Source organism: Festucalex cinctus, chromosome 1 (genome assembly GCF_051991245.1).
Source record: "Festucalex cinctus isolate MCC-2025b chromosome 1, RoL_Fcin_1.0, whole genome shotgun sequence".
Lineage (NCBI taxonomy): Eukaryota > Metazoa > Chordata > Actinopteri > Syngnathiformes > Syngnathidae > Festucalex > Festucalex cinctus.
The window spans coordinates 43,110,978-43,137,650 of NC_135411.1; the positions used below are offsets into that span (position 1 = coordinate 43,110,978).

At 38.2% G+C, this 26,673-nt stretch overlaps 1 protein-coding gene across 7 annotated transcripts in view; it reads right to left on the bottom strand.

The window, feature by feature from the left end:
- The window catches only part of astn1 (astrotactin 1), a 372,478-nt gene that overhangs the window by 5,225 nt on the left and 340,580 nt on the right, over nt 1-26,673 (bottom strand). For all 7 annotated transcript variants that reach the window (XM_077536498.1, XM_077536523.1, XM_077536516.1 and 4 more), the window contains exons 21-23: nt 10,672-10,807; nt 9,077-9,177; nt 8,252-8,435 (exon numbers count right to left, since the gene is read on the bottom strand). In XM_077536498.1, coding sequence (XP_077392624.1) covers nt 8,252-8,435; nt 9,077-9,177; nt 10,672-10,807 — 421 coding nt within the window. The remainder of the gene's footprint in view (nt 1-8,251; nt 8,436-9,076; nt 9,178-10,671; nt 10,808-26,673) is intronic.

The window sequence follows — 26,673 nt, forward strand, 5'->3', positions numbered from 1 at the left end:
CCGCGACATATGCTAAAAATGGAATTTAACTCAGTTCAAATAAAATAAACAAAACAAAAATGTAAGAAGGGAGGGTATCGAAAAACTGGTGCCATTAAAGGTTATTTTAGTTAACTAAAACTAACGAAATAACTAAAACTAAAATTCAAAAAACAATTTCGTTAACGAAATAAAATAAAAATGAAAATGCTTAAAAAAAAAAGAAAACAAACTGAAATTACATATTATATTTACAAAACTAACTAAAACTAACTGTAATTATAGCAAACATGTCCTTCGTTTTAGTCTTTTATTTTTAGTAGACTTATTTTGATATCAACCGGAATAATGACGTCTGAAAGTATGTCACACAGAAGTGACGTCATCGAGCAGCAGCCAATAGAAAAACACCTTCAGATGACATCGCTCCCATGGTGGTTTTTTAAATATTGCGCACAAGTAATACACATTTTTTTTAAACTAATACTAATACTGTAACTAACAAACTAAACTAAAACTAAGCATTTTTTTTAAAAACTAAACTAATAAAAACTAACAGAAACACCCTGAAAACGAATAAAAACTAACTAAAATGAAAAATTCCAAAACTATAATAACCCTACTGCCATATTACAAATAAATTGGTTTATATACTGTAGCATTTTTCTAAATAGGCAAAAGCACAAATAAATTATTTGTACAATTTTTAGGACTAAACACAATTTCTCTTCATAACATTATGTGGCCCTTGCGTCCTTCTGATTTTCTGTATGTGGCCCTCAAATGAAAAAGTTTGGACACACCTGGTCTATTGCTTGACATTTACATTACTATACTTCATTACTTCATCCATCAGGACTATCAATGAGTTTGATTCTTCTGAAATAACAGGTTTGCTCAAATTACCTTTCATTATGTTATGTTATACTTATGTGAAGATTTATCACAATAATTAAGAAACATACATACTGCATGAATAACCAACGCCCCTCCCTCTTAAATTATCGACCAATGTGCTTAGGGGCTACCTGATGCCCGTGGGTATCACCATGGCGACCCCTGCTCCACCATTTACCAATTTTCTTCTCAACTCGGCTACACATCGGTCAAGTCTTAGAGGGCTTACTTTGTTTTGTCATGCGTCTTCAGCACCTAAGTCTTTTAAATGACAGATTTTTGGACAACAAATGGTTCCCACTACTGTCTGTAGGACCAAAGCGCCATGAGCATCTGTGGAAAACATCTGAGTAATCATTCTGATCAAACATAAAAAAACAAAAAAAACACATAATCATTACAGATGCAAAGCCAAAAACTACATCCAATTTTTTCGATGACTTTCCCCACCATATCCTTTTTTTTTTTTTTTAACTGCATTCCATATTGTAATCTCTCAATGTCACAAACTGATTTTCAGGGTGTTAGATAGCAGGAGAAATATTCACATTCACAAATGAAAATAAAAGAGATTGGAAAATCCAAATACAAAACTACAAAATTAACAAAGCACAACAAAATGATAGGCAAAGCAATAAACTCAGGCCCTGTCCACACAGAAGACAAAGCCAAGCCTTCGCGTTCCTCAAACAAATCTTGTACAGACAAAAAAGTTTCAAGACATATGCGAGTGTCCAAAAGAAGACAATGAGGACCTTTAACGGCTGTAATATATACCAAGTCTGAAGTGGCGCTGTAGTGCTGCCATAGGGAGTTAAGAGGACATCAGATATTTTACATCTTGCCTTAAATACATGTATAAATGATATGCTTAATGATGTTTACAGGAGGAAACTTGCATATATATATTTTTTTTTTTATTAAAGAATTATAACTAATTCAACAAATGCCTCTGCTAAATCTAATACTGAGCTCTAAGGAACTGAGCGATAAAAGAAAAAGGGGGTCTTCAAAGTAGTTTATACAGTAGTCTGTTTGCGAGATGGGAGGAGTAAGATGGCCACCCCGTCGCTTCAACGGCTTGCATGGGTGTGCATGGGCTATCGGCTATCCATTAATATATACAGATCAGTGAGATGAACAGAATAGAAGTGACAATCCCGGGTGATTCAAAAACAACAAGGTCACGCAAAATATTGTGCTGTAAAAGCATAAGCAAGCTAAATAGGTTGCACAAAACAACTACAACACGGCTAGCCGTCATCACTGGAGGAGAATCCCGCATATAGTGTCCACATTGAAACGTACGACTGATGCGTTTCAAAATCTTTCCACTCTGGAACCCGGTTCCAAAAGTGATCGGTTTCAAGCTCAGAAACAGCGCCGCCGTGTGGACAAACTGTAAGAAACTTGTTTGGATACATTGAAACAGGTTTTCGTGTTGACGGCGCTTCAGAAAGATGATCTGACATGATTTAGGGAAACATGATTGACGACCGAAACGGAAGTCGTGAAACAACAAAGACAGAATGAAATAAGCTGACTCAATACAAGCAAACTGACGAGACAGCGAGGAACACCTGGACAAGGGAGCTGATTGGTAGACACTGAAGGGAACAGGTGGAAACAAAAACCTAACGAGCAAGACATGAAAAAGGCGCACAAAGAAAAACATGACACAACAATAGTTAAATCTAATCAAAACAACACAACAGCGATTATGACACTCAAAGGGAAATTGAACTTTGTCGCTGCTGCATATTTTGTGTTGCACATCACACAATCATCAACAAGCCAGCAAGCACATATACATTTCATTTCGACATATTTTTGTCCACAACATGACTCCAACTCAAGAATCTGGCCCTCAACCTAAAACCTTGCAACTGACAGTGGTCACAATACAAGCTCTACCCATACTTACGCTTTCATTTCAGGTCTCTTCTCCTACATTGAAACAAAATATAAAAAGCCAAATTTTGCTTGTATACACTTGTGTACTTGTTTTCTAGATCTGAGGTGTCCTTTTTTTTATTGCTAATCACCCCTGTGTTGAACTGAATTGGGAGTGCTGTTAATTTACATGCACTTAAATGGAACACGTCAAGAAGCAGCTCCCTCAGTTAGGTAACTTTTTCCAGCACGGACCCTATTAAAAACAACCTTTACAATGGGGAGAATCCATAGACAGAGAAATGGTACAAATTTAGGGAGCCTTGACTAATCAGTTTTTCCTGCCCAAATTCGTGTGTACCACAGACTTCCATTTATATTTTATATTAGACACATGGCTTTGTTTATAAAACACGAAGGTACGATTTTATATGCTGGGCTCACATCCATTGTTTGGATGGAAAGTTGGGGCCCTCCATGCAGAAGCGTTACAAAATGAACCGGATGATGTCACAGAGGTTAAGAAAACAAATGATGGAGACATTTCCTCCAGGCAAAACAACTTCCTACAATCAGCACTTTGGAATCTGGAAGAAGAAAATCTTTCTTCTTTTTTTAAAATACAAAACTCATATATTACAAAATGTTACAAAATGCTTTCATGCAAAATTTCATGATGAACCCCCCAAAATAGCCCGAGTAGTGAGTTTGGACAATTCTGAGAGGACACAAGTGATACACACTTGTGTATCAAATTCTTTGCATATGAATTTCCACAAGAATGACACAAAATGTCCTCCCATGGCATTGTGTAAGAGACATTGACATATATACCCTGTATGAATTCCATTCTTTGCTATATCTCTTTGGATCATATGTGTATTATCTTTTTCACACAGTGTAATTGTTTTCATTTTGAAATCATGCATTACCAAAAGTCCATATTTTTGGTTTATTATATTAGATAAATCTTAAATAGCGGAACTGTTGTCATCCCCATTGTGGACGAACGTCCCATCACCCATTCGCCTTCAACGTGTGTGGTTCAGATTCATTCAAGATAACATCACTCTGACAATGAGTGAATGACCTTTTAACAACAAAATCTAATCATATGATAATTGTATCTATGGCAACTCTTGTGCAAAAGAAGTTGATTTCCCAAAACATGAGCAAGAACAACCCCCTTCTATTCTGTCATGATTTCTCAATGAAGTTGACAAGTTAACGGACCTTAAAAACATTCAATTTAATATATATTTATCATTTCATCTTATTAAAACATTTATTTGAAACTATGTCATGGCTAGTGAGTGAATTGAGGAGAGATGGCCAAAACAAGTTTTGTTCAGTCACAGTGAGCCTGACCTTAGGCCACTACAATCAAATCGGTTGATTTGATTCCAAGTGAAGATTTGAGCCAAACTTGAAAGAATTCCCTCCAGGAATGAATGAGGAATTACATTCATAAAAATGGGGGCATACCACGCAAAACAACTTGAAAGGATCATGCGTTCAAAAGTAGTGCAGATCACATCATTGTAATTCTTTTTTTCATCATTACTGTTTCAGTAATATTGCACCCGTTGAAAATACCGTATATAAACTGGATTTTTCAAACTTTAATTTATGATCTCAGTCAGCATGTGTTTTTCAGCTGTGCTGTGGCTGACATTTATTTTTTAAGTCATAAGCCTTCATTGTTATTTACGGTTCAATCAACTATTGGGCAGTGTACATAAGTTTGATATTCATACATACAAATACGCGAGTGTGCTTCTAATCCTGATCATGACAGCAGTGTGACATACAGTAGGTAGAGGTGATTAATTGCGACAATAAATCAGTAAACTTAAAAACAATTCAGATTGTTTCCACAGAGCAGAGACAATCTTTTTCTTTTCCTCTGAGGTGTTGTCAGAGTGTCATCCGTTTTCCTGCACAGCCCATCTTCTGCATCAACCACCTTCAATGTCTTCCCTCACAACATCTATCATCCTCATCTTTCTACCTATATGCTCACTATCTGCTCTCTGAACGTGTCCACACCGTCTAAGTCTGGTCTGCTCATTTTCCTTGCAAAACAGATGACCTCGATTCTCCCGCTGATGAGCTCATTTCAAATCCTAACCTCCTAAGATTCTTAGCCCTATAACGCCAAATGAATCACATTAAATACTAGACATTTTAAGCCCTCTATTTCATGAGTATATTTCCACCCCCCTTCAAAACCCTAACGTATATGATCTGAAACATGAATTGCACAGACATTCCATTAGAGGGCAGTATCTCCCCAATTGACAAAGGAGAGACACCTATACTTATTAATAGTGGGAAATGTTCTTTCTGATTTTTGGAAATACTAATATGTTTGATATGTCTGTTATATTTTTGAAAGTTATAAATGTACGCATTTAAAGCAATGTGACCGGATGTATCAAATATGATACATTGAAAAGACTTTTTAAAATTTTCGTTGACCAATAAATATTCTATTTACAAAGAATCAGAATTTTCTCAAATATTTTTCATGGTTCAGACTTTATAGGGCGAAAGACAACCTTTAGACTCTGCACCCTGCCATTTCTGCAGTGCCACTTTTCACTGTCTTATAAATCTTACCCTTCATCCCAGCATAAAGCAGCAGGCACTTTCCCCCATATTACAACCTGCTTGGATCAGTTTCTTGCCAAGTAATTTAGTCCTCCACCCTTGCTATCGCTTCTCCTTGTCATCTCACTCTTTCCGCTCCACTCTTCACATTCATGCACATATAATCCGTCTCACTTTGGCTAATCTTTATGTCTCTCCTATCGAGTGCATGCTTCCATCTCTTGAAATGTTACCTTAATTCACCTGCTCCCATCTCTCACAACAGATCACAATGGTAAGTCTGGCCTCCACTACTCTTTAGCTTCATTTCGCAGCTCATCAACTTTACTCCGTTCCGCAAAAGTCAGCATATGCCTCTTGTCTGGCCGTTGCCACCTCTACCTTCACCTTACATCTACATGTATTCTCGTCTCCCCTGCTCAGTTTTCATTAATAGCTAACCTTTTCCTCGGTATGCATTTTTGCACTTCCTGGTTCCACCAACAAGTTTCCTTCTCTCCTTTCCTACCAGCAGATAACACCAAGCCAAGTGTTGTCATGCATGTCTCTCTCATCACGTTGGCTGATCAGGTCCAGCCTTCCTGAAGTTTGTCCTGCCCAGCAAGGGCCTGTCTCACCTTTTCTCTGAAAGTCGCATAATATTCTTCTTCTTTCAGCTTCCACCACATGATTAGCTGCTCCGCCTTTGAAGTTCAAAGTTTATTTTGAACACTCACAGCGCTTTTTTTTTTTTTGTTGACTTACTGAATATAGAATATCCCACAGGGGAACAGGTGGGTGCCATGATTGGGAATAAAAGAAATTTCCCCGAATTTCTAATTCACAACCAACTACAATATGGAAAATATCTATCTATCTATCTATCTGTCTGTCTGTCTGTCTGTCTGTCTGTACGCACACACGCAGACACACGCGTACGTGTGTTTTTCAGGCCAAATGTGACTATTTGACTGCTCTTACATGTTAAGTTAAGCAAATCATGCAAATACAGATGAAACAATAGAGTGTCTGGCGAACGTCTTTGCGCTGACAGTTTCTTGTCAACAGTTCTTGTCATTTTTATTGTGGTAAGTCATGGAGAACACATTAAAAACGCAACATTTGTCCTCCTTTCCGGATTGGCTATTGTACTGATCCACATGACATTCACACAGTGGCTCATGTTCTCTATCTGGTATATTTTGAATTGTAAATATTGAACAACATGTTCTTTGAGCAGATATCATTTGGTGAGTCCCCTTCAAAAATGTTGCAACAATTAGGCCAATGTCTTAATTTTTGCATGTTTGCATAGGTTTTTCTCTGGCTTCTCGGTCTTCCACATTCCAAAAACATACATTTTTTGGTTAATTGAATGTTCCAAAATCTAAATGAGTTGAAAATGTGAATGGTTGTTAGTTTAGTTGTGTATATCTTTAAATTGGCAGACACAATCTCTGACTTGAGTTCATTTTGTGGCTGTCACTGAATTCTAAATCAGCAGTGAAGACCGGCCAGAAATGATGCAAGTCCAAGTTATGACATTTCCTTACTGTTTGACATCTATTATATTAAACTGCACCAGTGTTTCTGTTGTCTTCAGAGCATTTCAAATGGCTGTATTGGCCTTGGCCAATGTTTGCAAAACTAAATATTCTCAGCTTCACAAATAGGCCTACTGGTTTTCACTGCCCACATCTCTAAACGTAAATGAAATCTCCACAGGTGAAACCCAGATGTAAAACTGAGTGCTCTTTACAGTATTGTTGAGCATAATCAATATCATATGACACACATATTCCACTATTTTTGCTCACATGAAAATGGTTCAAACATAAAGTGCTATTTTCTAGATTGTGTATCAGATGCAGATATACATACCTGGAAACAAAAGATGAACTGTATCTAATCTCATATATTTTAATGACAAACTCAAATGTTTTCAGTCGATAGCAAAATAGATAAATGAATGAATGAATGAATGAATGAATGAATAAATAAATAAATAAATAAATAAGGACATTGCCTCACAGTTCTAATATTGTATGCACAACAACCAATGTCAGTGACTAATTTGAATTAACAAACCCCAATTTAAATGATTTCAGATTTAATAATGGACAGAAAATAGTATCTAATCCACTTGAAATTCCCCTTTGGATTGAAATGATCAAAACAGTTAGTCCCAGAACTGGCACCTTTTGTTTACTAGTGCTCATGTGACAAAATTAACAGACAGCGACTGGTACAAATACTTCCTGGTTGTGAAACTGTCACAGATAGATGGAACGGACTAGATCACAGACGTGCCTTTGTGGCAGCCATGTTGGCAGGGGCAACATTCTCATCAAAGGCAATGGAAAGCATGGACAATACCTTACCGTTCGTTGCCTTAGACATGCAGTTCAAGAGGGGCGAATCAACCTACTATTCATGTCTTTATCTTGTTTACTCTGATGGTCAAGGTGTACGCATTTTTCGAACATGCTAATTTTGGTACATGGATGTTTTTTAACAAGCCATTTTCTATATGGCAGCCAATCGTAACACAGGTGAATAAAGGAAGTGCGCTAACTTTTTTTTTTTTTTTTTTTTTGCACTCGCTCACACAAACATACAAACAAACATGGTCTCCCGGGTGGGAGAGTGAACCCACGCCACCTGCATCAACGGCAAGCCACGGTAACCACTTGCCATTTCTGGTCCGCTGTCGCTTCCTTAGCGGCCCATAGCAAATACTGAAATAAACAATTGGCACGGCCCTATCGTGTATCGACTTTCAGTGCTGGTTGACATGTTAGCACTGTAATGAAAGGATAGGTTGTACAGATGATGTCGCTGTGACTAAAGATATGTGCCTAGAGAACATCAAGAAAGTGTCTGACTTTACCTGGGTCCAAGCTCATCCTCACACCTCCAGGTAAACTCTCCAAAGCTCTCATAGCGCTGGTTATAGTGGTAGAGAACTCGATGCAGTGCTGGGGCACCCAGGTCCATCAGAGTGTTATACGCCGTCTGCTGTTCCTTGCCACTAGTGTAGCCATTAAACAGGTTGTAGATTTTATCAGCTACTTCTGGATGGGCACAAACAATCATGGATACTGTTTCAGGTGACACAATAATGAAAATAACAACTGTAAGATCAATGGTATTTTGAAGCTTTGCAGGGAAAACTGTTATTCCGCTTCTCGGGTATACACATTGGACACACTTGCCACAATCAAGATATATCCACATGTTTTGGATGCCAATAGTCTGTTCAAGAAAAATACAAACGCAGTCCAACTTTGGATTTGTATTTTGCAACACGCCATTTCCAGGGAATAAAAATGACAACAGCTTGGGCCGAATGTATCATAATTCAGTGGCTGGCGCATTCTGAAATAGCTCGTTTAAATCAGCAAATCAACAGCCGGCTAACTGTTGAACCATGTGGACGAACATCATTTATAATCAACAAAGATAATGTTTGGACTGTAAATCAGCCACAGAACATGACGAATTAGGAAGAACCTCCCCAATGTCCATGTTTTTTCTGGAAAAGTGATCTCAGGCTGATTAATACTTGAAAATACTTGTCGAACCCATATCAATATACAGTTCACAAAATGCAATGAATGGATTTCTATTCTACTGCATACACATTATTTATAAAAAAGTGACAACCACATGGCACTTAATAAGTGATTTTTATCTCCTGCGTCTCCCTCCTCACCTTGAGCCTTGACGTCATCCACAGTTGGGCATGGAGTTTTAATCGTGACCTCACTTGGACTAGAGCGTCGCCCAGTGTTGTCGACTGCCCAAAGCCGGAACCTGGACAGACAGACACACAATACGGGAACCTATGTGGGAAATGTATGCTGCACAATGCATCTTATCGGAATGTGTTGTATTTCCTGTGCAGGAAATCTCTTTGAAGGGAGTCTGCATTCTCAATCACTGCTTGGGATAGACTGAACACAGCAATGGCAAAATGTTTCTGACTTATATCGCCATCCAGTGGCTGAAATGCTAATTGCAGTCACTTGTAGCACTAAGTGAAATGTTTTAAAATACTATTTAATAACAACAATAAAATACAGAGACAAGAGACGAAACTATAAAGTTATATTTATTGTTTGCCTGAACTCACACTCTGAAAAGAATTACTTTTGATCAATAGATTTCATTACATTTAAAACATATGGGCCTACTGTGCGTGCCTCTTACACGACATTTTCCTCACACAAGAACAACATTTTGATGGGGTCGCTCCATATAGAAAATATAAGGGGAGTGAGACAGGGCCTTGGCTCAATGACATGAATGAACTGCCAGACAGCATAGAGAGTGGAGGAGTCCTGCTGTTGCTGAGATTTAAAGGGCACGTGGAGCTTTGTAGCACACAGACTACATACAGTACATCAAAACATTCCTTGTATTCTGATTTCCTTCTATTTTGTTTTTCTGCTTCTTGATCTTTCCTTCAGTCACTCCCCAAACGCCGCCTCATTTCCTCTTTGAGACGTGTGTATTACTTCACTCCAAGCAAGTTGTCTGCGGGCTAAGCGTGAGCATGTGTACTGAGAAAGTAAGCATCCGCCGTGTGCGTGCAGACTGAGAAATGCATATGCAGTGTCTTGGCCACCTAACGATAGTAAACTCCCAGCGTAAATGTAGCATTGAATAAATCATCTTCGCATGACTCATTAACATCCCTCTTTTGATAAAACCACCTTAATTATTAATGCGGAATTATGATCCCACCTATTTGTGGGAATTGCACATTAAAAGAACATTTTGAGATCATTTCAAAATTGCCAAAATGAACCCAAATAGCGGCAATTGACCTTGCTAATTGGCATGAGCAAATCACAAACATACCAAACTCATAAAACTTTTAAATTCATTAAACTCATTTATAACATAATTTAATAAATCCACAGTAACATGAAAATAAACTGACAATCTGCTGATTAGAATGATGATTATTGCTAAATCCAACACATCTAATTTGGTCATTTTAAACTTAAAGTGAAAATTCACACTCCATCTCTGAAACTTTCAGACTTTAATACAAGCAAAAAGCCATCTGGGAGAAAAAACAAATATTGAAGATTAAAATGGCTGATGAAGGAACTTAAAAATAGTATTGTGTTTTTTTGTAAAGTATTGCATGCTTTATCACAACAAAACACCATCCTTTGAAAAGCCTTTTTCCAGATCTAGTTTAGAGTTTCTAAGTTGACGTGTCCTGATGAACAGGACAAGCAATTGATCATACCAGGACAAAAAAAACAAAAACAAAAAAAAACAAGTGTATCTTACATATATGTGGTGTCAGGTTCCAGACAGCGAACAATCATGCTGACAGAGGAGGACAGCAGATTTGGAATGTCCCCTAACATCACACATGGGGACCTGGCGCCAGACAAGATATCATCCACGAAACTCAGAAGTGTTTCTGAAACACACAGACAGTCGAGTGACTCAAACAATATGAAAAATTACCTTTGTAGTTAATGGATACAGTGGTTTCATATAGATTGCTGGTCAAGATGAACAGTGAAATTGACTTTTCAAAGAAGAAATAAGGAACCAACCAAAAAGCAAATATCACAATGAAAATTATTATCATTATATGGATGAGAAAATACAAAACAATGACAATGTTTTTAAAAAGTATTTAATATACAATTAGAATAGTAGAAAATATGTTCTATTTCTAAAGTATTTCAGTGAGCTCTCAATAAATACATAAAATAAAAAATAAAAAAATCTTCACCATATAGGCATGGAAACAAATATACAGTAATTTAATGATATGCTAATGCAGATGCAGCAGACTTTATTTGTTCCTGCCTGTTTGTGCAAGATAGCAGTAGCACTCAAACATGGTGCAAAAAAATAAAAAATACATTTCCATGTTGAAACAAGATGGCCAACAACAGTATTTGCTGACCTGGCCTCACAATGTCCAAATTTTCTTGAAAAGTGCACCTTGAAAATGAATTTTTAATCATACCTAACACTGTTTTTAATGTCTTAACCTGTAAATCAATCAGAGGAGTAAACATGACAGACTATTAGGTGAATCTTATGGAACTTGTTGAGCGGTGGTGGACTGAGACACATCAACTTTTCTCTCGCTTTCTCAGGGCGTTGAATCATCAATCACACTCTGTTTGTGTCAGAAGACGTTTCACCTCTAATCCGAGAAGGCTTCATCAGTTCACCATGCAACAAGGCTTGGTTAGGACCGGACAAGCCTGAGTTGGTGGTGGAACCAGACTATTTATTCTCCAAAGTGATGAGAGGCGAAATCTCTGTTAAGACAAACAGAGCAAGCAGTCCAGCGATCGATTCAATGTCCTGAAAAAGATATGACCTCGATGAATGAGAATACCCACAAGCACATTTTCTCTTCACCGCATGTGTCTTTATTTCTGTTAATCTGAAGTAGCTGAACAACCGTGAGCAGCCCATTAAAACAATTTGAGGAACCCGCTGCACACAGTCATGCCGAGACGAAAGCTTCATGTGGGTGGCCACAGAGCAGAACTTTGTGTATCAATCAAAGGAGACCTGTAATACAGTGAACTCAGTGTGCTGCCATGGCATTTATAGACAGGCCTCAACACCAGGGGAATAAAAATCATACAGAACAAAAACATTTCTCCGGTGGGTTGACGCACCGCAGAGAACACAGGAAAAATGGTTGTGAAACTCGCGCAACATTTCACAGTTGGTTTCTTGGCAAGCTATCGACTTCTATAAACGGTGTGTGGATCAATCTGATTGTTCATGATATCATTCTAAACTGATTAATGTACTGAATGCAAAGTAATTGCATCAAATAAATCCCAGTGTGTGGTCTCTTTCAGATCTATTCGCCTACATGTACTCAGCGTGGATCACAACACTAAACGACAGATTGCCAAAGGTGCCTGAGAGACAATTTATTGTTGTTTACTCCAGCATGAGCAAACTAATCTATAGGTACAATACAACAAGCATGATGAATCCCAAATTATAATGCTCTCAAGGCCAAACTATCCTAATTTGGATCAGCACCAACTGGTAGCTCCTGTATAACATAATATAAGCCTGCAGTTTGTCATTAAGATAAGTGCAGTTTCAACGAGAACTTAGGGGAAAGAAACAACAACAGAATCAGTCCACACATTTCTTGTTATGTTCTGGGGTTGGATCCCAAAAACGCAGACACAAATAAGATTTTAACTCTTTATTCGCGTAACATCGAGAGGCGTAGAACAAACTTGACTAGACGAGAAACAACGAGAATGTATGGAGAATCACGAGACGCTAAGCTAACTTGGGCTGTGGAGGTGCACAGAGGAACAGAGGTAATAATCCGACAAAAACACACACTTTTCAGACAGGCTTATATAGACAACGAATCGATCTGATTGGCTGTGGCTAGACATGTGGGTAACAGGACTGACTGGTATTATCTGATTGGCTGTTTACCAGATAAAGAGATTAAAGATTCCTGACAGCACATAGCTTCCAACATCACATATCTTAAGACCAGTTGAAACTAGATGCTGGTTACATCAGTTCAAAACAGACACTTGACCTCACGGTCATGACCCAAACATAACCCTTGCATGACAGTAAAGTAAACAACCCTTACATGACCCTAGCCATGACAGTAAACATAACCCTTACATGACCCTAGCCACGACAGTAAACAACCCTTACATGACCTTAGCCACGACAGTAAACATAACCACATGACCCTAGTCACGATAGTAAACATAACCCTTACATGACCCTAGCCACGACAATAAACAACCCTTACATGACCCTAGCCACGACAGTAAACATAACCCTTACATGACCCTAGCCACGACAGTAAACATAACCCTTACATGACCCTAGTCACGACAGTAAACATAACCCTTACATGACCCTAGCCACGACAGTAAACAACCCTTACATGACCCTAGCCACGACAGTAAACATAACCCTTACATGACCCTAGTCACGACAGTAAACATAACCCTTACATGACCCGAGCCACGAGAGTAAACATAACCCTTGCATGACCCTAGTCATGACAGTAAACATGACCCTTGCGTGACCCTAGTCATATCATTTCTTATGCCTGAGACATTGTAACACTAACAAGTCACATGACACGGGAGGAATAAGGACAAACTTAATTTGGACATTTTCACCTAGAGTTGTACTCACTTTTTTTGCGAGTTGTATAGCTATTCATGGCTGTATTTTGAGTTTTTACAATAAATTTACACTGTTACATAAGCTGTACATTGACTATTTTTCTTTGTGTGAAAGTGTCGTTTATTCAGTAGCTCTTCTGATCTTCACTGAAATTTCATGGCCCCTGTAATATTTTGTCCAATATGCCAATCAATTAATTTGACTAGTTAACCAAAACAGAGTGTTCTGAGACCTTCCAAACAAATTGTGAATAATGAATACAGTGATTCCTTCTATTCTGAAAAGTGAAATCTGTGATGCCGCTTCCCTGGTCACTTTTTGACAACTCGCACCATCTGTTCACCAAAACCTATATCCAGTAACAGGAATGCACACATTAGATACATATTAATTGCCCCATGAGTAACTATTAAGACTCCTTCCCTTGAAGGTGCTATGAAAATCTTACTATTAGTATTAATTAACATCTGAACTATTGGCAAGAAAAACAAGAATGCTGAAAACATAGTGAACTGCATTTGGTGTAACATGCTGTACCTACCCACAGTGTGAGAAATATGATCCTATATTTAGTTTTTGCAGTGCAGGCCAAGCAGCATATCCAAAGATGACACTGAAAGGACTGTTGTTGCTCATTTTGGAAATGTTTTAAATCTGTCTCTTTAGCAAAAGTGCCCAAACCTCCAGGAGACAAGACTTCCATGTCTGATAGCACCTGGGTGGGCATCAAAGGTTCCGGCTGGTACTATGGAGGATAAATGTGGTCATAAAAGTAAGATATTAAATTGATTTTTCAAATTTATTGCTATAGGCAGAGCGCTACCGATTCTTTTGTACGGCCAGCTAGCCGCATATCATGCCAAACAGTTTTATGGTTCAAACAGTGATTAGAGGTGATGACTGAAGTTAAAATATATTGTATAGCCTACAATTGAGTCCTCCGATAACTTTATTTTATGAGTGAGAATATTTATTCTTCAACAGTAAGCAGTAATTTAAAAGAAAAATGGGTCAACCTTTAGAACCACCTGTTGTGATGAAGGAAAGGTTCCATGTAAATGAGAGCTGCTTGAAGGAGACTGAAGGTATTAAATGCACTGAAGCTTGTGAAAACTGTCTACTCCACAAATTTTCTGTAGGAACATAAAAATTCAGAAATGTCAGGAAAGCATAACATATTTTTCAGGCCAAAAACCTTTTCAATGCAAAGGGATAAAAACAACATTGCGAAAGAAGTGGTCGAGAGCCTGTTTTACTTGTCCTTCAGCTGGAGATGTTTACCCTTTGCATTCTTCAAGTCTGATTGGTTGGAAAATCAAGGATTGCCAGGAGACTGATTTATGGGAGTTATGGGATCTCTCACCTTTTGAAGTTTTGCCTGGTTTTGTCAGTTCAGTTGCGCAGGCCTGGGGAGGCGCTGTGTGTGCGCGCATTAGTGTGTGCGTGTGCGCCGGCTGACCCTTCGAGTCAATCTGTTTTCCCCTGCTTCTAAATGGAAAGGAGGGGTACTTTCAAGATAAACTCTTTTTGCAGTGGAATCTTCATTTGAAAGCAGCGTTCATACGTGCTTGGAAACTAGAAAGTAGCAAACGCCAAGTTAAGTGACCATTGAGGGGGGGAAAAAAATGAAAATTGCTAACAGAAAAATTAAAAGTGGTTAAGTGCTGACTTATCCAGCTGCAGACAAATTGCTCTTGTTGGATTTTTGTTTTGTTTTTGTTTTAAAGAATGTCCCGACAAAGTTGAGGATTAGCTCATGACAACGGTCAAACGGAAATACATACAATATTTCCCAATTGTGTATGTTGGACGCTTTCTGGATACATTGAAAGACAATAGCACTTTTAGGATTTTGAAGACATTTCAGATCTTAAATATTGGGAAGCTGAAGCTCGTATCCCACTGAGGGTGAAAGTTTTGCAACGCTAGCAAATGTCGATTCCATATCAGGATTCGTTCAAGGTCGCAGCGTTTCTTAAATATTCTCGAAACAGTCTTAATGGTTCTCTCTATAGTCTTTATTGCACGAAAATATTTAACAGGTTCAAAATTTGCCATAATAAAGACCATTAAGACTGTTTAGAGAACCATTATGTTCACAAAATGTTCACACCTCAGTGGGACACAAGCAATATAGAGTAAGACGTGAAATATCAACAGCAGAGACAGCACAAATAGGCACTTTTAGCAGAGTATACATACTTGTAGTGTAGCGCACAAATACTTGTAATAACTGGCAGCCAAGCTTGTCACTAAACAATCGGAATTTGTCATCTACCTTTCCACTATGGAAAGGCAAAGCGACCATCCGTAAAACAATAACAACTCTCATATCTGTATTTATTTAGTAGCAGTTCATTGATGGTCAGAACTATTTGATTCGTGATTAGAAAGATTGGTTCAATTAGCACAATTGCTTTTAACGTCTAAAAACAACAACCTAACCGTACACTAGTATAGAGTATAGTAGTATAGAGGGAGAAAGTGATGGGAGGGTGAGAACTGCAGTTGCTAAAAAAGAAAGATTTTAGCAAGAGATGAAACATCTAAATTCTTTCTTCTTCTCTCTTGCTTGCAATTTCTGTTTGATATGTGAGCTGTTGACCTTCCACTTACTTCTCTGCACCATAAATCACATTTTTTTTTTTTACACCACATCTTTAGAGGGGCGATAAAATGTTGCATAATTTGTTAAAATTACCCCTGACCAATTGATAGCAGTTGCCGTGAGAGCTTTGCACGCAAATACTCAAAGAATGCAACATTTGAAACGTGGAAATTAGGTTGCTGAAAAGGGATAAAAGTTGCATGCATGTTTTATATTTTCTGCATTTGATTTATACATGGTTTAGAAGTCAGTTGTGTTTTCTTCTTCTGTTCTCTCCGCTTTTCATTACCTCACTCTCCTTTTTCTGTTTGTCTCACATTTGCACTCCTCTGATATGGGCTGTCCGCACTGACAGCATTTCAAAGTGTGCCTGAAGTGTTTCGGCTGCCCATCAGTTGCACTCGGCACGCAAGTGAAATGACACAGATGAAGCAGCTCTCACCGGCTTTTGTATAACAAGTGAAACGCAACCCAGAAAGAAGTTCTAATGCAAAACACGCCGCTCTCCAACACTGAAGCTGTAAACATGACCGGTAACGGCCAACAGTTTCACAATGAGGCCTTTTGGAATGCAACTTTGAAACATCCTGTTTTCATAGACCCTACAAAAGGAGGCACAGGCCCACAAGAATCTCTGTAAACGTTGGATCTTTGGATCATTTCTAAAATATACTGTAACTTAATACCTGACCAATATAATTTTACCGTCTACATGTGTACTTGCTCCTTATGCTGTAGACAGTTGGATAATAATCCAGCCTGCGGCCTAAGGAACCCATTTTCATTTAAGCCCCCTAACTGACAAATACATTGTAACATTACCAGTCTTTCACAATAATTATTTTACAGAAATTTGTTATAATTAAGTTCCCCTGTAATATCACAATGAATACCTGTTGTATAAACGACAGCATCCTTGTTTTGTTTTTTTTTCTCCAATATTTAACTCTTCTTTTCCAGTAAAATCCCGCAATCAAAAAACCGTTATATCAAAACAAGGTCTGTAATATCACAGTAATACAGTACAAAAATGCAAGAGTTTCAACGTATTCAACAGTATTATTACAGTGTAATATTTTTTTTTTCAAATATTCCCCCATAGGTCACATGATGTAAACTAAATTTGACAATGACCCTGAAGACGCATTTACCTTTTCTCTGAAAGGGCAAGAGCACTTCCTCTAAAAGTGTCAACATGATCATATTTTGAATTTTCTTATAATTAATGAAATGCAATCGCATCACAGCTTTGCTCACTTCCTTGATACTTGACTCATTGAGCCTTTTTTTTTTTTAGCAGTAAAAATTAATATTTTGTCCAGAATTAATTTGATAACCATTATTTTTCATGTACAATTAATACCTTTAAAAAAAAAAAACATTTTCCACTCGCTGTCAACTGAAGATGACATCACCTATGCTGAGAAAATAGGTAACGACCAATTACGGCTCAACTCTTTTCTGGGTTTGGTCAGTAGACTGAGCCATGATTGGTCGTTACCTGTTTCCACAGCACAGGTGCTATCATCTTCAGGCGAGGACAAGTGCCAAAAGGAGTTCTTAAATGTCTAAATTGTTTATGAAAAATAAGGAAGTTATCACATTAATAATAGACAAAATATCTTCTTACTGTTGAAAAAAGCTCAGTGAGTCAAGTATCCCTTTAATATTGTAGTCATTGCTGAGTTAAACCTGTGTGCCAACAATCTCAGAAGCAATATTGTAGTGCAGAATAGTATAATTAATCTCTGCCTTAAGTAACTTTGAAACATATTCATATTTTGTTTGGATTTGCTACTGTTATTTCCAAACTGGTAATTAACTTCAACCTCTGTAAAGATTTGTAGGGCTATCCACCAAAGTTGAATCGAGGCAACTCGACTTATTCTTGGCTGTTGCAATAGCTATGAAAGGTTGTATAGGGCTAATTTTCAATCAACTTTCAATCCCAAATAATCAGCCGATAATTTGGGCATCCGTCATTTGTTGGTTACTTAAGTCCTCCCACATTGACAACTGCAGTTGGTGGTCTGACCGGCTTGTGGAACTGACCATGAATCATCACCACCACTCCTTGCCAAGATGCACTTGGAGATTCTATCTTTGGTCCTTTGTATCTAATGCCAGGTTGGAATATTGCTGCTTCTTCCTCTTTGTACCTCTTCCATTGCATCCTCCCTCAGGACTATTAGCTTAATAATGAAGACATATTGTTGAAAAGAAAAGCAAAGCAAAGGAATAGGTCTGCTTTCAGACAGCGGCTGGCCATCTCTAGGGAAAAGGTGATGTTTTTCTGGCCCTGGTTTATCAGTACTTTCCAATTTTTGACTAAGTTGAGACAATTTGGTGCTGGCTGCAAAGGTTTAATTTGCTTTCCTTTTCTCTTCATCTATGACAAAAGGCCTACGGTGTGGGCACTTGAAGGGGCAGAGCTTGATTGCCAGTGTCGTCGAAAGCTACCAGGTTGCCTAGGTCAGGGGTTCTTAACCTTTTTTAACATGGGGCCCAACTTTTCCTGTAAAAAGTGGCCCACGGCCCATTCAGAAATTCTGATTTATGTTGACTTATTATTGTTTGTATTTAATAACTAAATTAAATCTAGTTAAGGTTTATACAATCATTGTCAAATAAATAAAATGTGGTCATCAGTGACATTTATTTATGTGACTGACACCCAATAAGATGCCCAAAAAGCAAAGAATTCCATTTTTGTGTGTGTTTATGTGGATGTTCATATATATATATATATATATATATATATATATATATATATATATATATATATATATATATATATATATATATATATTAGGGGTGGGAATCTCTGACATGAGGCCGATTCGATATGTATCTCGATACACAAGTTGCGATTCGATTGAAAAACGATTATCTTTCAGAACAGAACGGTTCGATGCGGTTCGATTAAGTTTGGGAACGATACGATTTTCGATTTGATACGATTCATTTCAATATTCAAAACTTATAGTGACATTTGTTGCTTGTAAACATTAATCTTAAAACACCACAAATTTTTACAGTATCTACAAATGTGTAAAAAAAACAACAACAACAAAAATGTCTTCTATATTTTTATATATTGAATCAATTGTTTAATTAGACCGCAACAAAGGGCTGGGCGATATGACTGAAAAATGTATCAGGTTAAATACTTTTTAGTCGTTATTGAGAGTTATAATTGTTTTTTGTTTTTTTTTTAATTCAAAATAAGGATCAGGGAAAAAAGGCTGATAATTCAATTTGAAATATAAATATTTAACCTTTAAAAAGACACCAACACAATTAAACAGAATATGTGCACATTGTGAAGTATTTCAGAAACATAAATTTAAGACATGAAATAAACCTACCGTCCAGCCAAAAGAAATATTAAGCCACCTTATGGAACAATAAATCTATCAAACACATTTTAACCACTTAATATATCCAAAAATATTTCCAAAAGTGCCCTTCCCTTTTTATTAACAATTTTTGTTTTTTAACAATATTTGTTTTTCTTTTGCCATTATATTTATTTTTGGTTAATGTATGACATCTTTTTTTTTTTTTTTAATCTGAGACAAGATGATGACCACGGAATCACTACTGTTTATGTTTTGTTTTTTTGGGCTGTCGTTCATTTTGCGTTTGATGACGTAATCACGGGCACGTCTCAGTTCTCCTATCTGCTGCTCATGCTAGTTGTAGACATTGACAGGGAGCCACAAACTGAGAAATGAGATACTTGCAGTGTGCTTTTAGCATAGCTGGTGTGTTGGCTGTCGGACAAACCTGTGTCGTTTGAATCCATGCATTGGATCGTCACGGGAGTTATTCTTTTTGGCTCGCGCGCAGTACCAACGCCGGCCCGGGACATACAAGTGCACCGAGAGGACTCGATAGCCATGGGAAATACCGAGATGTACGGCACCGGCTTCTGCTAACTGTTGCATGTTGTCACTCGTTGTGCGCGCGCGCGCCGTGTCGCGAGCACGGCGTTGACGGTAGGCTCCTCCCCAAGGTGCGTAACGTCTTTGCATTATGTTTACAACATTCCGGGGAATGAAGCGTCTCTGAGCGCTACTTTGCTAGCTCTCTGTAAACAGGGAAGTAGCTTGAATAGTGATGCTACTGAAATGTAAACAAAACAAGTAGAGCACGGTGCAGAACTCTTGCTATTGTTATGAAAACCATAAAGCCTCACTCGCAACCGATTCACAGCCACGCGATATCCGGTCCACAGCTTTACAAGCAATGTATCTAAGGATTCCCGGCGGATTTTGTATCGGTTGACAAGTCTGCTACCGATACGGTCGTTTTGCTCCCCTTGACGACCGATGGTTCGGTCGAATCGGTTTTTTGTCCCACCCCTAATATATATATATATATATATATATATATATATATATATATATATATATATATATATATATATATATATATATATATATATATATATATATAAACAAATGAGGCAGTGTAACCATTGATAATTGTAATTCACTCAAGAGAGTCTTCCACAATATCAATCTGGCACTGCTCCATGGTGATTTGCGAGGGAAAGGCGGGACATTCTGTCCAGTACTTTGAGATGATTGGACGATGCGGTATCTTGTGCACGTTTGTTTTGACCAATCACGGCAATGGATGAAAATGTCATCTTCGGTCTCGTAAAAAAAAAAAAAAAAAAAAAAAAAAACAGCATCTATACCAGATAAAAATGCATGAAACGCCTCTCGCTGTGAGTAATTCTGCGAGAACAGAATTAATTGGAATGTCCATTCGTCTATGTTAGATTTGTTTGTTTCCCCCGACATCGACGCTTCCTGGTTTCGTCACAGCTGCATGTCCCGCCTAACCTAAAAAAGGTCGGTTGTGATTATATTCTCGTAGTATTTGTGAACAAATATCGCGAGAATTCAGCTTGCTCGCAAGGTTATGCCCAATTCACGCTGACTGCGGAACGGACGCGGAGCTTTTCCGTACAGCATCCGCACGGAAAGCAATTCTCACCGCATGTGTTGTGTATGCTTTTTGGAAATCATTTCTGGGACTTCGACCATGGCTTTTCTACCATGAGTAAGTACGTTTTTTTTAAATATTGTTATTTTGTCATGTTAAATTTATTCTGAGCTATTTTTTTATCTTTAAAATGACCGTCTCATGTCATGCTATGTTAGCTAGCTTCCCTTCCCCCCAAAAGCCGAGTTTGCAAACCGTTTTGCAACCGAGTTTGCAAACGGTTTTGAAATATACCAGATTTACCTTGATGCAGACTCCCGACTTCCTGTCTGGCTCATGAAATTTCTTCAGCTTCATGACAATCCACATGCAGAATCCAGGAAAAATAGAGCGCTTGCAGAAACCTTCCGTAGCGCCGCATCCGTTCCGCACCGCAGTGCACTACAGCTAGTGTGAATTGACATGCAGACTCGAATGCTTTCTATTCTCGCGGCGTCCGTACGGCTGTGGTACGGAAATCACACCGCGTCCGCAGTCGGTGTGAATTGGGCGCTACCGAAAAAGTGTAATAGAAAGGCGATTACTCAGGGCCAAGCAAAGGCTGTTCCAGCATGGAAACGCACAACATAAAAAAAGGCTTAAAATGGATGCCCAATTCCGACGGCACTTCATCGGTTGCAGGCTAGTTACTCAATCAGCAGCTTACGTGACAATATACTGTATACGTATACCGTATACTGTACATACACTTGTATACTGCACTGTGTATACTAGTGTACTGCTGAGTTGATGCATGAATACAATACAATGGATACCTTACATGAACGTCAATGTAGTTTGACAAACAGCACATCTTACGGTCGTCTGATATTTATAATCACACACCAAAAAAAAACAAAAAACAAAAGCCAACTTTACATTAAATTCCAGCCTTACAAACTCAACAATGTGAATTGTCTGAGAATGCATTTGAATGAATGTGTTCTGATCTGTGTTACTCTCATCCAAAAGCACAGCTCGGCTCACTGTTCAAAGGTGTTGCATCATTGGTTTGCTTTCCACCTTTTCTGAGCAAGACTGGGGAAGCCAAGTGATACCCTGACTTAACGTAAAGCAGACATCCGCCAGGTTACTATGCATATGTGAGCTTGTGAGCATGCACTTACACTATGAGCTCACTTTATGTGCCTGAAGCTTGTTAAGGGAGACATTCATCAGCTCCAGATATACAAGTAGCCTGAGTCTTGTTCCTAAAACGATCATCTTCTTGTGTAAAGACTGGACATAAATAGTATAAAACCATTCATACTATAGATACATACAGAAGTGCAATTTTTGAACACTTAGTAGATAGAAGTTGCTACTCTGGCATATGTTTATGATGAGGCCTCAATCTCATCCTTCATCTCCACAAATGGCTGTGCTATCATGGGCACACATGGAAAATATAAATAAATACATACATCACAATCTGACATTTGGCTTAAGTATACTGTAACACTATGTTCTTTTCATCGTCTTGAGGAGGCTTCAGTAAATCTGTATTCACAGATCTCTGTTTTTAAAACAAACCAAATATAGCAGTTTTGGGAAGCATATTAATTTCACGAACAGAACAAACTCATAAAGCTCATTCCAGTCCAAAGCACCAGAGTGACAGTATCCAAAGACACGAGGCAGATGAAATTATATGGTCACTGTGATTGATTTTCCTTGTCACTTGACTAGAACATTCATATTAAAGTCCCATTAAAGTTGGTTGATAGATATTCAAATGCATTAATCATTCATCCCATTTTATTACCCTACTAAACTATATCTTCATCCTGTCTGCTTAAATACAGCCTAAGTTAACGGATTGAGTTTTGACTGATGACTGGTTGGTATTGCATTGTTGTTTTACCCTACTGTCTATGTTTAACAAAGAAAATCGAAGGTAAGCAGGTGGGAAAATTAGATTTTTGACCATGTGGTAAGCAAAAAAAAAAAAGATTAGGATGAGGGCACACTGAACAAAAACAGTGTAAAAATAAGCCAGTAAGTAATATGAACTTTTGAGAAACAAATCAATGGGACAGGAGGAATGGGAGATTAGAGAAAGCTTGAGGGGAGCAGAAAAAAAACAGAAGAATGAAACACGGGGAAGGAGAACTTGTGCTGAAATGTCCATCGGTTCATGTAAGTCTGATTTTCTGAGATGAAAGACAGACAGCTGAAATCAAAACCACACTGTTCAGTCTGCTTTCAGGCTTTTTCAAACTTGTGCCTGTCTTTGATTTCTTTTCTGCTGTCTATCAGCCCACTCCTTGGTGGTCTGTTCAGCCCCTCGCTCCCCTCTCTCTGAACGTCCACACGCAGCCACCTTTGCCTTCACGTTCACATCAGGGTGTGTTCACCAAAAGTCATCAATCATCTACAGTAAAGCCGAGTTGAGCGCTCAATGCATTATGCATTGAATTCGAGCTCAGATCAACAGACACGTAAAGAGAAGCACAAAAAATGCTTACAAAAAAGTTCAACTGACAACAAACCACTCAAGCATGAACATTCCTGAATCTGTGCATTTAGTTGACAAGGTGGGATTGCATATTTACAGTATGAGGGAACACACACATTTCAGATCTGAAAGCCAATGTTGTTGTATACTGCCGACTATCTTAAACCAAAGCCAAAAGAAATAATAAAAAATAATCAAATAAAATGGTTTTAGTCAAACTACTATGAATGCTTAACATTGCTACTAATGACTACCATCTTGTGGATTCCTTAAAAACTACAACACCGTACAGTATTTCCCAGCCTTTATTAAGCCATGCATTTTATATTTTATGCAAAAATGTTTGAACATTGAAATAACAATGATCTTTTTTAATTTATTTACACATTTAATTATCCCGTGTGAAATCTGGCCTGTTTAATTGAACACAAAGCTGATGTAGTTTACTTGGAAGTATTTCTTATTCTCTTGTGTAAGCGGGAAACTATATGTTTATGGCCTGCATTCGAATGGTGGTGCATTTAACCTTTGTGCCTGATATAGTACTCTACATTCATTGTGGAATTAATAAATTCAGTCAATTTAAAATGGATTCCTCTTATGTTGCAAATAACTGACGGTATCACATGCAAGAAGTGTACTTTGGTTGTCAACTTTTCCAACACGGTGTCAAAACCAAAAGCCCTCAAAAAAGATGATAGCGGGGTTACAGAATAGGCAGAAACATTTTATGCATTATCATATCATGATATATACAATGATAATACATATGATGTATATAATTTAATTCCCTCACCCAATGAATCGATTAGACAATCAATAAAGAACCAAATCAATAATAAATATAATCAATCACAATTACGAAATTGTCATTATTTCCATTCCAAAGTGGCATGTCCACTAATCTAATGAGATATACATATTACTTCACGTCATAAGAACTTTGGAGTTGTTCTAGGTTCCCCTGAGTTCAAATGATCTATTTTGGCCGATTCTATACTTCCAGATTTGTGGGAATAATTTAGGAAGGCCTTTTTGCGTTAAAGCATGACCAAGGTCCACTTATGCTTGAGGTTGATGTGGAAGAAATTGAAAACAACAACTTCAAGCGAGTCAAACAAGTGAGGATGAACTTGAGTAGAGATGACGGGCCAGGCCCTCTCCCGACATCAATTGTTGAAAATTATTACTGACTGCAAAACGTTGGATGTTCCTCCCAAAAGAGTGGAAGCTTGAAAAGGGGAGTGGTGGGGTGAGCAAGGGAGCTACAGTACTTACATTCCATGTGAATTACTGTATGTTTATGCATAATATGAAGCCTTGAAAATGCTTGTAAGGCATTGGTTTTAATATACATTTTTGATAAATAAAAATACTTTGCATTGCACTCTGACTGTCATTATCCTGTGTTTCTGTGGTTGTGTTTCCAGGCCCCTGGTCTGGTGGATGGGCGGAGCCTCCGGCATACACCTGCTATACGTTTTTAGTAGTGAAGTTCTTAAACGTTGGAGAGGTGGGAGTTCACTGGAATATTGTTACTCCTTGTTGTTTGCCCTAGTTCAATCATGTGCCTTAACCGTTTGAAGCACTCTCTTCTATGTTTTCAGTCGATCAGTGCGCAGACCATACACTGCACACATACACATCAAATCAGTCATCCCAGAAGAAAAGCAAGACAAGCAGACCTCCAACATGGATTACGCAACCATGTCCTGTGGTCTGATGAGACCATGAAAATTTGAGTTATTCAGATGGTACCAGGCGTGTATGATGGTAATTAGATGAGGAGATGGGCGTGTCATGGTCTGGGGCTGCGTGAGTGCTCGCACAGAACAGCCACATTTCATTGAGGGACGGATTAATGCCAACATTTACTGTGGTATACACTTCCAAGATGACTGCTGTGTTCTTCAAAAAGCTGAGGTAAAGTTGATGGACTGACCAAGCATGTTTCCAGACCTAAAACATATTGGGCAGCTTCTAACTGAAAAAGGAGGAAAGAAGCGTAAGGCCTCTAAAACAGCCACTAGCTCCATGATGTCATCATGGAGGAGGAGAAGAGGTTCCAGTTAGCAACCTGTGAAGCGCTGATGGACTGCATGCCTGGTGACCACTCAAAATTTTGACACAGCATAATTTGGTCAATTTCACTTAGGGGTATGCTCACTTTTGTGTGTTGGGTTATTTTGAGAAACATTTTTCCTGTCACAAGCTGTTTGCTGACTACTTTACATTGACAGGAAGTGCCATTTGTTCAATGTTATGTCAAGATATAATCAAATATTTACAAAATGTGGGGGATGTCTTCACTTTTAGGAAATACTTTTGTCATGTGAAGCCTGCTTCATTTGCGCGGCCCAAATTTAAATCAGGAACTCTTTTCCTTGGCACAGCAAAATATTCAATCAAGCCGTAATTGGACAAAAACGCACAGCACAGGAAGCTGTGATCTGCATATAAAGTACCGGTACTGCACAACGCACGCCTGTGTACAGCCACAGAATGCGAGCTGGGAAAAGGTCCGTGGAGCCAGAAATGGCTTTTCAACGATTTCCCAGTTGGTAAAGAAGATTTCCACGCGTCATCAGGATGCCATCCGTCCCTTCTCAACTTCTGTAATCATCAATGGGCTGGAAAGGTTGAACATGCCTGAAAGATTTTACCTTATCTGAAAATGCTACCAAATTGAAAAGAGAACCATTTACAAAAGTATTTTTAGACTGCTCGGATGATTGTTTAAGATGACGTCCTTCAAGCAAAGTTCAATTTCTTTCTAATGATGGCAGGTAAAGTCATACCATTTGTGAAAATATGCAAGACCTATAAACTCAGGCTGCCAGTTATAAAATGGGGATGTCTCTAATATGCTGACTATTTAGCCTTCATTTCAACCATACAGTGCAGTGATTGGTTGTTTTCAGCCAAAGGGCACTTGCATGAACTCCACTTGTTTTCATTTGTGCAACTCTGAATGCAAGTTTTTTATTTATTTATTTTTAATGTATGCAGTGTTTTGCAGACATAAATATTTATGTTTTACACATTAACACCATAT